At 35.8% G+C, this 15,137-nt stretch overlaps 1 protein-coding gene across 2 annotated transcripts in view; it reads left to right on the top strand.

Moving 5' to 3' along the window:
- Positions 1-3,007: 3,007 nt before the first annotated feature.
- Positions 3,008-15,137, top strand: part of LOC140159308 (transcription factor 7-like 2) — a 111,804-nt gene continuing 99,674 nt past the window's right edge. Inside the window, exons 1-3 of one of the 2 annotated variants that reach the window (XM_072182734.1) lie at positions 3,008-3,328; positions 3,447-3,537; positions 3,837-3,937. In XM_072182734.1, the coding sequence (XP_072038835.1) occupies positions 3,119-3,328; positions 3,447-3,537; positions 3,837-3,937 (402 nt within the window). In that variant the 5' untranslated portion in view covers positions 3,008-3,118. The remainder of the gene's footprint in view (positions 3,329-3,446; positions 3,538-3,836; positions 3,938-15,137) is intronic. The other variant, XM_072182733.1, reaches the window with a different exon arrangement.

Here is a 15,137-nt window from a genome sequence, read left to right as displayed (position 1 = left end):
GTTCTTGTTTGCTTTTGGAGCTAGCTATATCATGTATATGGCTCTCGAAAAAAAAAAAGGAAGTTAGGGGTGGGGCAATATAATTACGTGTACCGCCGCGTGATGATTTCTTAAACATGTTAAAATGGTCTGCCAAAACATTGCTCCCCCTCTTTGGCAGTGCCACAAAATATTTGCTCTCCTTTCCACGTGCCAACCCCCCTTTTTTTTTTTTGACGTGGCAAAAAATCTTTGTCCCTCCCCTTTACACGTGCAAGATTTTGGGGAACCCAGATTTAAAACCTTATTGTCTTATCATATATAATGCGAGCGAAATTGTGGATGTTCCTAACGTTTTCCTCCACCTTAATGTGCCAAAATCGCCCCCCTCCTCCTCCCCCTATTTCGATCTGCCAAAAATCGCTTCGTTAAGTTTATTCGAAGTTTGATGCACTATTCATTGTTTCATCTATAATGATCTTATCAGAAAATTTGAACATGAAGTGACCACTCCAGCCCCGAATGACCATTTTCCCCGACTGATAGGTCAAACTGGGGGTGGGGGGAGGGGGGCTGTTCCCCTTGTTTTAAATAGATGTTTTTCCATACTTTTTTCAACAAAGATATTTTTGGCGAGAGCTTAGCCGAGGCTATGTGTAGTATTTTGTTATTTTGTGTCCAATACCTTTCTTTCTTTTCGAAGTTTTCATTCATTCGTTCGTTCGTTCTTTCTATAGGCCTATCTTTCTTTCTTTCTTTCTTTCTTTCTTTCTTTCTTTCTTTCTTTCTTTCTTTCTTTCTTTCTTTCTTTCTTTCTTTCTTTCTTTCTTTCTTTCTTTCTTTCTTTCTTTCTTTCTTTCTTTCTTTCTTTCTTTCTTTCTTTCTTTCTTTCTTTCTTTCTTTCTTTCTTTCTTTCTTTCTTTCTTTCTTTCTTTCTTTCTTTCTTTCTTTCTTTCTTTCTTTCTTTCTTTCTTTCTTTCTTTCTTTCTTTCTTTCTTTCTTTCTTTCTTTCTTTCTTTCTTTCTTTCTTTCTTTCTTTCCATCGATCTTTCTAACTTTCTTTCTTTCCTGTTTTCTTTCAATATTTGTATTCGGGTTTCATGAAATACGGACAGCAAGTTATGCTTGAATATAAGGAATTCTTTCAATTTTTTGATAGAGACAAAATGTGGTTTCCAATAAATGTGACCGCACATCATACTTGGTAGAAATATCCATATCAATTTCTTCAAATCTGATTTTCTTCTTAACTATTTGTGAATCACCCCTTCTCGATATCTAAATGACGGCCAATTGTACTACCACTTCATCTCACAATATTGGGCGGAGAACCCGCTGAGATGTCTCTTTCAAAGTGTCATCTTCAGTGTTGTTTTCAATAGGACTGTCCCGCCTTCTTTTAAACCCCCTTTCATGGTTTTATGACGCTATTGTCAAGTCTTTACTGATTCGCCAGTCAATCATCAAAGGGGATGGAGAAGATGGATGGGTGATGTCGCCAATAACAATGGAATCACAGGGGTTGCAATCAATTGTACATGATAAGATGTCGTTGTGCATCATTGTAAATTTATGCAAAATAACATGCTTTTGTTCAAAAAGTTATAAGAAAAAAACGGTTTCTTTAGAGCAATGTTTGGTTGGTTTACTGGTGAAACATGTATCCTCAAAAAAAAAAAAAAAAAAAAAAAGGGAGAAGTGTAGCCCTAAATGGGTAATTAGGATCAAAATCTTTGATTTGGTATTTTTGAAAAGTAACTTGCAAACGTTCTTTTCTAGAGTCATTTTTTTAAAAACATTTTGTTTCCAATAGCGGTATTGGCCTGTAATTATAAAAGCAATAGTATAATAGAGATAGACCCCTAATGATATTTTACAATAAATTAGTATTTACTAAAAATAGTATTAATATCATCAAAATTGTTTTTCAATGAATTTTCTGTTAATGTGATTAAAATAACATTATAATAATAATAACAATAATTAAGTAATAGTACAACTTAATAATAATTCGATGTGTGATATTTTTGTTTTATTATTTATTTATTTTTTTTCCTCCAATAATTTTGAAATATCACAGTAAACTAGCATTTTGAAACTGAAAGGGTTCCTATTTGAATAAAATGAATGCAATTTGCAAGTAATAAATATGCAATATAGGTTTGATGAATATTTATCAGATAAATAATAAATAAATAAATAAATAAATAAATAAATAAATAAATAAGTAAATAAATAAATAAATAAATAAATAAATAAATAAATAAATAAATAAATAAATAAATAAATAATAAAATAATAAAATTTACAACACAGACAAGTTTATGTTGTTTTCCAGTTTCTTTTATCTTTTTCATGTCTGATTTTTCTTCTTCTTTTTATTATTTCATTTAGATATTTAAAAGTTAATTTTGCCACACATTTTATCCTCGAGATGTGTACGTCCACTTCTCTTATCAATTCCAGGAAGTGTAATTTGTAAACAAACTTTTGGTATACGCCTTGCTAAAAACTGGTAGTGCTGGTAGAAATAGCACATGTACAATTTAAATTCATGAATATTGAATCTTTACACTTTTCAAGAACAAGTTTATTTTGACATTGTGTAGCTGTTAGAGCCATCTTAAGTTTATCTTATTAAAGCCGTAAACTAATTTGTGTTTTGTATTTTAACTACCTCATTTGCATCGGCGTCCTTTTATACCAAGGGTCAACCGTTTAGCCTTTCACAGTTCCCCAAATTGAACCCAGAAATCTTGTTTACCCGTCCCATGCAAAGCATTGGGTTTACTGTATCATGGAGTAGGTATGTGCGGAATTCTATCAATATTCATGATTGTTTGTGCATAATAACCACATCTATTAGCTTATTGGCTCTAGCGCCCCCCAGTGAAGTAAACTGCTACTGCATATTCATTAGAATACGGCATGACCTGCTAATTGATTGGCTACGGTGGCCCCCAGCTGACAATCCGAGCTGTCAATCAAGGGTGCGGTAAGGCTTTGATGTTGGCCAGTCGCCTTTGCGTCTGTACACAACTGAATGGTAAGGATTCATTGACGCGGGACGTGCTAAGAAAGTGGAGTTAACTTGAAACGTTTCGCCGCGAATAACGGGGCTGGATCTTACCCCAACACCATGCCTCAACAGCCCAGTCGTGGTGAGGAGGATGATGGTGCCCAAGATGAAACTAAAATTTATCATACCGAAGGAGAACAAGAGGAAAAAGCTATCGAAAATGTGCCAGGAACTCGAGATTCTTTCGACCACCTCAACGACATCAAATCGAGTTTAGTGAATGAAGGAGAGTCGGTCAGTTCACAGAACAAACCCGTATCCAACTCACAGGTAAATATACTTTTTCTTCATCTAAAATCGATGTAATGACATTATATAACATGTTCAAAATCGTCTACTACTATCTCTGTCGAATATACTAACTGTCGTTTTGGTCTCTATTTCACAGAGAAATAATAAACGGCCTTTGGGTTCATCGTCGGACTACGGGGACCCATTGAAAGACAGCCGTGCTAAGAAAGTGCATGGAGGTTGCGAAGGTACGTATGGCTGCCATTATACCAATCATGCATGACAACTGGTATGAACTTTTTGGCATAAATAATTTCCAAGTTTTCGGTGTTGTCCTAATGTTTTAATTGTTCGATCTAGTTATGGCATGAACCTATAGTTTATAGTACCACGTTTATTCAGTAAAGTAGGGGTACTTGAGCTGTGTGTAACGTAAGAAAGATGAAGAAACTTGAGCTATGCAAATGGTGTATGTGTCGTAGTTGTTCACAGTCGATCGCTGACTGACTAACGGCTCTTGTCTCCGTTCTGACCCCACTGTATACAGGAAACAAATCGGATCATATTCCACGCTTTCCATCCTATACTAACTTGGCGATTATAGCAAGTGGATACCACCCCAATGGCTCGATCGTACCGGGAGGACCGGTAAGTAAAATTATTCTCTCGATCTAGCACATGCACAACATGAAAATGTTGGTATGTGTGTTGATCGCATTGCCATTGTCACATGTAGTACACTATTATTGTGATCCCCAACATGTGCCATGTTATTGTCGAGGAATCATGCTCTGTGCGTTTATAGGTATAGTATTTATCCACGAAAACACATGAGTGATATAGTTTTATACCCACACCGCAACTAATTTACACAACAGTAGCCCAATTTTCATGGATATACTAAGAGATACTAACGGTCGGGACGTTTGTTTACCAACACTATATGACCTTTTTTGTAGCATGCAGGCAACTGCATACGTAGGCTGACCTATCACCATTGAACTGCTAGCACACATTTTCTGTGTGTGCTTGCTATGAATGCCCTGTGTGACATGTATTATGAAACGTGTTACTGGATATGCACAGTATTGTTTGGTTTCTCTCTGCATAAATGACACCTTAGATTTCACCTTATTCAATTGGCACTCTCAGGGTTTACAACTAGTAGGGGGTAAAGGAAAGACAGACAATGTTTACTAAAATAAGGTTAAATACCCCAATTAAAAATGCACAGTCATAAGTGCTAGATACCTGAAAATCATAGTACAATAAAAACCTTTCATGTTTAATTATGTATGGGGAAAAGTGAGACACATTTTTTAAGACATGACAGTTATTTTTTATATGGCGGAAGTGAATGTTGAGTATGATGAATTAGCATAGTGGTTCAGGTTATTTAGGTGGATCATGATTTGTATCACTCATACATAGCCTTAACCAAGAGACATACTCATGATACTGTCTGTGTCAGACATTGTGCTTCATGAATATTTTTTAAAATTAATATCATGGAATCAACAAGATTGATGGAATTTCAAAGTACATTTGAATCATCAATAGAGCACCAGATCATAAATTACAAAGCAGTTGTTACGATAGTATTATAATAATGTGATATGTTTACATTTTGATGCCGATACTGACCCTGATCAAAATGACACATTTTTATGTTGGTATTTTTACTTGTAAACAGATGACATATTATGCACTCGCATTGTTTACGTTATTTGTTTTCAACTCGGTGTGTCACCACTCACCAGTGTGTACATGATGTAGTATTTTATACATATGTGTAAATCTAGGCTTACTTTGTTTCTTAGCATTTTTTGAAGTTCAGTCCACTGTAAAGTGGTGTTATGGTCTGGTCTGCCACCAACCTGCTGATAGCATTTATCCAAAGTGCCCAACACGTCTGTGCACCTTTGGCAGTGACATCAGTGCTTATACGCGGTTGTATGCCAAAAAACTGCCCTTGTATGCATAGGCTCTGCAGGATAAGGTTAAAGTATGCAGGATTCAATCTGCGATCTGCTACACCTCTGTTACTACCTGGACCCAATCTGAAGTTAAAACAATGTATACATGGAAGACCGTATTAAAATGTTTTGAAATTGAACCCATCAGTTTTTGGTGTTTATTGACAAGCCAGCTGCTTCAGTATGCAGCATTGGATCCTCTTGAATTGTACAGATAAGAGCTGCCTTGTCCATGATCACTGGAATTCTAGAAACTGATGGGTACAATCATTTTGATACACCCTGTATTATAGTCCAAACATTATAGTATGTTCAGTACCTGTAGGGTGTCATTTTGAGGACTGAGTTTGGATCTTTGACTACCGTAAATGTTCGCCTAATGGCGCTATGGTATATGGGCTCCCTTGACATAACTGGAATTTTAGACACAAAAGTGTCTTCCCATAAAAATCCCACAGGCAAATAAGGACCCTTAATTCTTGTTGGGAGTTTTAGAGGAGGGAGCTCTCTAATTTGTACATAAAATTTACCCCACATGCAAAGGAGTCCAGGTGCGCCATTAGGCGAACTTTTGCGGCATATTGAGATGTCGGACTAGTGGTATGTTGGACTGATAGTTTTACCTTCTACCACCAATCCTGTTGTCCAGTGTTGATGCAATTGTTGAACATTTAAAAATATATACACAGTGTAGCAGTTCAGGTGACGTCTCAAAGAAGTGGCAACTGCCATCACAGGTTGGACAAATGGTGGCTAGTGTAAGGGCTGGCCACTTTTGTTTGAGGACATTTTGCATACATGCGTTCTTGTTGTTGCAACAAACACAGCTCTGGTAGTTATGCAGAACTTTCAATGTTTTTCAGTCGCTCCAAAACGAGAACAAAAAGACCATAATAATGTTACCATTGTAAAGTGGAAAATGGCAGCAGAGAACAGGGAACGCAACATAGGGAGATTTTGCTATACATGTTATCAATGCATGCATGCAGCAGATTTTACATGTCAAATTAAAGCAGTTCGCCGGCTGTATTCCATAGTGGCGAAGAGTGATTTTTGGTCATTTTTTTGAAAATTGGCACATATGTTTTTAATGATGTTCTCTTTCATTTTTTCTAAGTCTCATCAGTCATAATTAGCTAATTAATTAATTAAATGTGGCGTATAGTTACAAAGTGACATTTTTTGTATTCCATAGTGGCGTATCGACCATACGCCACTTTTTATACACATTTTATAATTACGAAATATCGGCAAAAATGAAAAACATCGTATGTCATAGTGGCGTACATGTATCGGACCTATACGCCACTATGGAATACTGAATGACTGAAAAGTAACGCCATAGGGATTACACGGCGCGACCGAGGTGGCGTCACGGTTAACGTAAGGTTAGGGTATTGCGTTTTGTTCGCTTTCCATAGTGACGTATAGTTTTATTGTCAGTTTGCCAGCAATAGTATGTATTTATTTCTTTTGAAAAATATATAACAATAAAATCTATTTAGTTTACTACAGAAATTTCACATCATTTACAAAATATAATGAATGTCTGATTTACACAACTCGATTTTAAATTGGCATTTCTTCAAACCCGATTTTCTCGAAAAGTTGTTTATTCAAGGCGCCCACTATACGCCACTATGGAATACGGACGACGAGTTGGCTTGAGAAAGCATGCTTTAATAAATAGTAAGGGACAAAATCAAAACTTGACCGGCGGTCAACTGCCGGTTTCGGGCGGTTCTGTCCGGTTGCTATTGTTTTAAACATTGTTCTAAACATTGTTCTAAACAATGAAAACCGGATGGAACCGGCGGTTGAGTTTTGATTTCATCCCTAAGGATATGTAATTTTATATTTTTTATTTTTCCTGATCTTCACCCTGATGTATACATCCTCAGTAACATGTAGGAAAATATCGCTGTGGTCATGACACGGCATCCTAACCCCAAAGGGCGCTAGTCTAGTTATCATAAACTTTACAAGATAACACAAAATTTTCCTCAAAAGTTTGTAAAGGTAAACAATATTTACATTTGCCCTTTCCAAAAATCGAACAGGCTAAAATTGGACCACTAATAACAAAAGTGCGAATCACATTCTGTGCAAATATGGTAGTGCGCAATCCAAATTTGGCAACCAGCACTCGCGCATGTTTGTTTGACGCACAACAAGTCGCGCAGCAGCAGCAGAGGTTACTAATATTTACGCTAGAACCATTACGCATTCAGCGGTCAATTATGGTATATTAATGACCTTGATTTGCGTTTGAGTTTTTACAAATAATAAAATGTGATTGGATCACACGCATCGTGTATATTCATGAGGTTATGAATACTTGTTAGTTACTGTATTAGCTCTCATTATAACATTGCAATAGTATCGCCAGGTGCATCCGTCCTAAAGTGAAAACATGTTATGGTGATAATATTGCAATGCAACATCGTTACATGGGTCAGACTTTTGCGCGATTTATGACAGGAAGAAACGCATGGGTCAATGTTTTCTAAAAAGATGTGATCCGCTTTAAAGAGGTTAAAAAACACGATACTTAGTATTCATCTCGCTTCTGATTTATTGATCAATCAATCTGGATGGTGCTACAGTAGAAAGGAGGGATTTACGATACTAATGGTTGCCCCTATTAAACATTGCATGTTGTTTTATGGGACAAAATCTGCACCTGTAAGTACATTTTGATGCCAGAATATGATTTAGCAATAACAATTCTTATTTTACTATGAATTTTAGCCCAAAAGCGAGATGTGTTTTGTGTGATTTTCGACTGATTTTATTTTAAGCTTACCTCAGGTTTTGTGGAAAACTGCCATGGACATCACATAAGAAAAAACCTGCAATAGACATTAAAAATATCCAAAATTTTCGGCGCAAATAGCACAATTGCGCAAAAGTTTGACCATTAGGCTAATGGAACTCGATTGTTAGTTTCCGATTGACCGCCCGCATCACTTTTTCAATTTGACCAAAACTTTCATTATTTTCATGAAAAAGTCAATTATCTGAAAATTGAGATGGAAATAATCAAAATTGAAACTCTCAAAATGTCTGACATCCCCTGCTGATCATAATCAACACTTTTTCTTAGTTGTAGGGGTAGAGGATGTAGTAAATAATGGAAATTTAAGGATTACCTCATCATGTTTCTAATGATTACAAAAATTGCTAATTTCTTTTCATTTTTATGAAAACAAATTCAAATTTTTTCTCAATCTGTTGCAAAATGTCTGTAAAGATGATCTAAGCATTAATACCTGTTTTGAAATGGTCTTTCATCAACAATATATACTTTGGTACTGGTGGGGTACCTAAATTTGGAGAAAGCTGTTCATAAAATCATTGATTTAGTTGACATAATGGATAATGAAAAGAGACCGAATAATGAATAATGAAATAGCGACCTCATCCTTTTTTTTAAACATCCAATCGGAAACTAATAATCGAGTTCCATTGGCCTTATACAGAGAATTTCATTTAGCTCACAAAATTCTGGACAGTTTTAGTGGGTGTTTAATTCGCATTTCCAAATATTCACATTAAGTAAACTTCACAGGTATGTGTAACAAATATTTTCACAGGGTCAAAAATTTGTAGCTGCCTATTCCACCGTGAAAAGCGTGAAAATGTCCCACTATACATATGGGAACAGAGCTTCATCTTGATTTGTCCATGATTTTAGCACCCATGATGTTTCATTAGGCACTGCATGATCTCTACAGTATGTAGTATACCATGTATACAGACCAATGGCTTAGTAATTTACATCTAGATCTTTTATTTACGTACATGTACCTGAGAATTGGTCATAAAATATATAGTTTTTCTCTACATGATTGATAACCATGATAACCTTTGTTATGTTGTGAAACCATTCCACCATGAACAAACCAGTTTATCAGTACACATGTATTACAATGTACTGTTGTGGCTGGGTGACTCATGCTTCAACAAGCCAAAATGGCTGGGGAATGCTGGTTGGAGGAGGATCAGTCCAGAGGGTTCAAAAATAAATGTGCTATGTATGGTATCAATTAATAAATGAGAGGTTAGCAAAGGAGCAAAATTCTACAGGCATGACATTATATAACGGAATTGTGAAAATAATAAAATACAGCATTGTTGGAAATGTTGGGATTCAGATTCTGAGGGGAATTTTAACATTCCCAAATAAAGAAATTAGGCATCTAATATTCCATGTTTTTTGGAAATTTTGCTGTCTTTGTCAGGATTTATTAGGATTTTCCAACTCCCCTCTTACTCTTGGTCTTGCCATAGACCCTATCCTGGGCACTATCAGAGGCTTGTACACCCACCCACTGACCATCCCAATCAAACTTGAGTATCATTGCAAGTACTGCAGTGAGCTCAAAACACTTTCTCTATTGATGAATTCAAATTCATTGTCTGTCTCTGGTGTTATTAGGGTCAGATTTTTGTGGTATAGGGGTCATTCTAGGGTCAATTTGGCCCTGCTGGTTCTCAGTATTTCTAAACCACAGGTTTGTCAATTAAACAGTACTGTTTTGTCTTTTCTGAAACCAGGTTGTGATATTTGTTGGCCATTCACAGATAATGTTTCATGTGTCAAAGGTCATACTCCTCTGGCAGTATGTGTTCATGAGTTGAATTCAGAGTGTACATGTAGGCCTACATTGTATTCATGTGTGTGTTTATGCTATAGAATTAAGTTGATATGAATGATGTATCAGCAATTTTAGTGGTAAGGCTATAATCGCTATCAATGTTTAGGCATACTATCATATGGTTTAGGCTATATCAAATGACAAAAAGAAATTTCCGAAAAATTGCTGTTTTTATCTGAATTTATTATATGCTTTGTATAATAAATCAAATAGAAAGAGAAAAAGTTGTGCAAAATGGCCAATCTGGGCCAATCAAAACACCTCAAATCCATGAGCACCCAAGGTGCTGCCCCGGACCCCCCAATGGGACCTTGCCCCTACCCGTTAGTCGCTCCATTTTCATGGATAATGCCACTTCTAGGGTTAAATTATAGGCCTAAAAGGTGTTGTTATTATTCATATTAGGTGCTAATGGCATAGAAGTCATCAACAACAAAAAACTTCACCATTTTTTTCAAAAGTGTCAATATGGTGCAAGAATAGTAAGCCTCACCATATGATTGATCACAAAAGTTGTCATTATATCGGGAAGACAGGAAGGTTGCACCATGATAGTCATCCAAGTGGTGTGATGTCACAGAGTCACGCTGTCACCTCTGGTGCAGAGAGGAAAACCGCTTTATTAAATTAAAAACAATAATTGAATTATGCAAAATCACAACGATCCTAAAGTGAGGAGTGGATCGCTGCAGCTATGTTGTTTTGCGTCTCTGAAGACGATGCTAGTGTTGGTTGGCGAAGAGATGTCAGCTAACCCGAGAGAAGTATCCTGCGAAACAACACTTGAGAGCCTGAGAGCTGTATGTGACCAGCATTGCAATCATAACATTCACTGCTTCAAGAGTTTTAATAGTTAGATAAATATGATATGTGTAAGGGTCCATGACTGAATGCACTGTGTTAGTATCACAGTTTTGGAATAGCAAAAAAGAATTAAGAGATTTAATGCAATGATGTTTGAGACTGGTTTTGGGGTCTCCCTGTCAGTCCGAAACATCATCAATCCGAAACACTGTCAGTCTCAAAAGCTGAGTTAGGGTTGATGTCTTTTTCAATGAGATTTTTAGACTGACAGGGGTTTGCGGATTGACAGTGTTTCGGACTGATGGGTGTACCCCTGGTTTTGGTTGTTGGAATTATTTAGTGGTGACACTGTGATTATTTTTTGTCCATTTCTCAAATTAAACACGGTATTTGGTGCGTGATCAGGACATCTTTTCAGATGTGAGGTCACAGGTTAAAAGACGTTCAATTAAAGTGGGTAACCTGATTGACAGCCTCATCCCCCCCACTTAAACTCCATCAAAATGCAGATTTTGGTATCAGGTGAAAGCATATATTTTTCTCATTTAAAACATTGAAGTTAGGCATTCCAAATCGGTATATTTCTGAAGTCATCAAAAAATTGACAAATTAGTCTCGACTCTGGTATACAACGTTTGAGACTAATTCAACATTTTTTTGACGATATCTTTGGAAATACACCGATTTGGAACTCCTAATTTCAATATGTTATTATGTGTTATAATACGTAAGTTTAAAAGAATTTTTTTTTTCCAAGTATATCAGGTCACTTTCAAAGAAATGTTATTTAGTGGTCTTCCAGTCTTCCTACATTTATTTTGAGGCGTAACTACTAACTAACATTCTTTGATGGAAAGATGAAAGTTTTTTTAAACATATCTAAAGTCGAACTTTTTGTCGATATACACTCTACAACCTGTTTACTTTGATCAAGTACATACCAACTGCGCTCATTGAATCGGGCATACAGTGTGAAATGGGTTTTCTTTTGGGCGGTTTAGTCAAGAATGTTGATATTGAGGAGGAACTGTCATTGAAAGATCAACAATCCTACAAAAATGACTGGTCACCTCTGGTGTCCAGTTTGACCTACTGAAGCCATTTAGTCTAGAATGGCTGTCTGCTAGGAGCTGGTCATGTCCAAACCATATAAACACTTGTGAAACTCATTTTACTTTGCCCAACAGCAAGATATTTTTCCTCACTTTTTTTTCCCTGTCCTTTTCCCCAAGTCGGATTCAGACCACTGGTTTAGATGAGTGCAGTCTGTCACAGTCTTGTATGTTGAAAAGTACAAGCCACTATGGGCATACTCTTTGCTTTAGCTTAGGTTACAGAAATCAGCAAACCAATTTTTTGTTCGCTTTGCAAGCCATTTTTACATCGCTGCAAACCAGTAGTTTTTGCACGAGTTTCTAAACTGTTTTTGTGTGTGCTATTTGCCCAAGCCATTGGTGTAGAGCACGATTGACCTCATGGCCTGTAGATGGTGGCTGTCTGTCATTCATTGTTGAATGTTCGTGGTATTGTGTGCAGGCAATAGGGCAGCCAAAATAAGTGCAGCTCAATTTCGTCCCAAACAGTTGGATCAATCTGTTGACTTTGAGTGTTCATGCAGTGCATTATGATTTTTCTTAACTATAGTTTCTATTGAGTTTAGACCCTTAACTGGTGATGACTGTGTGCCTTTTTTTCTTCTTCAAAACTTTGATGTACGTGGCAGTGAATTGTACAGAATCGGTGGTCACGTATCGTGGAGCCATTGCATCAAGACTGCTTTGGTCATGTGAATGCATTCAGTGTGTATATTGCCCAAAGGCAGAAGTGGGCAAAAGTTCACTGGAGTTTACCTTACTTGAGGAAGGTATTTCATTTATGGTACAGAGAGGTTAATCACAATAGAGATTGGGTTAATCCGTCATGATCCAAGCTGAGGTTGTTTTAGTCCACGCTTTTATTCCCCAAATACGGTTTTTATTTTCCAAATAATTTATGAAGAAAAGTTCTTTGTTTTTAGAGAATTTTGATTATTTAAAGAACTCATTGTGACAAAATCAAAAAAATGGATGAGGATGCAAAAAAAAAATATAATAATAATTTTACAAAAACAATGACTGGTGAAAATTGGCTTTTTCATGTATCAAAGCCTGCAAATAGTACTACACCAAGTTTATTTATTCAAAAAGTTCGAATGGCAGGGTTCGAAAGATTCAAATTTCAAGGCAAATGTTTACCATTTTCAGGATCAAAAGTGAAAAAATCATAATGCATCTGCAGATCTTTGCATATTTTGAAAAATTGTTATATAATTAAAAAAATTAAATGCGACTTTAAAGTTAAAATGTTTATTAATGATGTTTATGGTCTAGATGCAGATTTTATTTATTTCGTTATTATTTTTAATACGACATGGTGTTTTAACAACATAGTGCCTCTCTGTCTAGTGTCTGGTAAAAAAGTGTGTGTTAATGCAATTAAAGAACACTGTAGTGTCACGAAATATGTTAGCGATACATAACATGTCATTGCCGATCACAGCTCATGTTCGCCTAGCGTCATTATTGCAAGAACCTGAGACATAGCATGTAATCACATTCCCCGATTTTTTAACTCGCAATGGTATTGAATTTCAAAGAGACGGATTACTGCATAATGATATCAAAGTTCATCAAAACTATGATTTTATTATTAAATTGCAAAAAAAAATTATATGGTCCGGGAGGAGGGGTTCATTAATCTGGAATGAATTGCTTTTCCTTGCATCAATTTCGATCAAAATAGTGCTGTGATCATATGTGATATATATGAAGTGAGTGAAATCTAGTGATCTAATATTAATCACAGGGAGGGGTTTAGGATAGATTTTATGTCTCACTACCCTCACTTAATGTCAATAATTGGAGCAACAAAATTATTACAAATTTTGCTTTTTTTGTTCGTTATTGATTGAATGATTTCCAGAAACCCGATTACCTGAGCAATTTTTTTTTTTTTGGGGGAGGGTTTGAGGTGGAGCATTTATTGGAGCAATTTTTTTTTTGCTCAGATGGTGTGACAAACATTTTTTTTTCTAAAAACTTCCAAGGCCCCCCCTTCCTTGATATCATTAGATTCTAAGGCCTAAAAAAAATTGTTGCGTAACCCAACCGACTCTGAAAATAGGCCCGACCCTAGACTTGTTTTCATATTTTTTTGAAAAAATAAAAATTTGGAAAAAAAAAGCAAAAAAAGCTCCAAAGCCTTTTATCATTCACGATTTACAGCTTAAAATGTGCGGAAAAAACTTTTTTTATGTTACGCCAATCAAACAATTTTTTTAGGCCTAATGGTGCATCCCTAAAGCAACCTGTCCAATATAATCTAGATATATTAGAGGCCTATTTGCGGTCAATCAATCATAGTTTACCTGTCAATCATATTATGCAAGTTTTTGACATGCTCACTTGTACTTCTTTTTGATCCCTACAATTAATTATCTTTTCAAGCAGGAAAGCCGATACATTTTTCATCAGCATAAATTTTTAACAAATCGATAAAATATGCAAAGTGGCCTGCCATTGGGTTGGCTTGTACCAGTCAGTGTTAACATAATTTTGTCAATTGAATCTGCCCACTTTTAATATTAATCTAGATCAATCATTGTTTTTGCTTATCTGTTATTTTATTTAACTGATACTTTCTGGTGCCTAAGATTACTTGAAATTCTTTGTAAGTATGATAGCTTACATTTTTTTCATCAGCACAAATCGATAAAATATGCACAGTGGCCTGACATAGGTCAATCTTACACCAGTCAGTGTTTAACATGGTTAATGAAATAGATTTTGTCAATTACCAAATAGGTCAGTTGATTCAATATTAGCTGCTTTAATTGATTTAAGTGATCAACACATCAGTTAATAATCTGTTAATGAGGAAACACAAAGATTGACACTCACTATGGACCACAATAGCCTCATCTCAGTGGCATTGTTCAGTAACCTCAATAAAACAATCATAGTGCAAAAATTGACCTCAAGTTGCAGAATATTAGTTTTTGTACCCACATTTTCAATGAATATATAAATGTATTGGGGTTAAAGAACTGTGCCCTGATGTTGATGAACATGTTGTGGATCCTAGTGACTGGGTTGTCATGTATACTCTAACTCACAATAAATTTGCTTATTGTGTGTGCAATTAAATAAGCAACTTTTTCTTTCTTTTGTAAACTTAATCATATTTGTATAAATTGAAAGTCGCTAACTAACTGTGCTATAGATGATAAGGATTTTCGCAGATTATTGATGCTATTAACGACCATGTGAGCAACTTGGTAAGCTTACTACACAAGATAGCATGGAAATATTGGCAGTTTTGAAACATCTTGGTTGAAAAAAGTGGTGGGAGGTGTTTATTTGAGGGGGG

This window comes from Amphiura filiformis, chromosome 8, assembly GCF_039555335.1.
Source record: "Amphiura filiformis chromosome 8, Afil_fr2py, whole genome shotgun sequence".
NCBI lineage: Eukaryota > Metazoa > Echinodermata > Ophiuroidea > Amphilepidida > Amphiuridae > Amphiura > Amphiura filiformis.
This window is presented reverse-complemented; position numbering and strand designations above follow the sequence as displayed.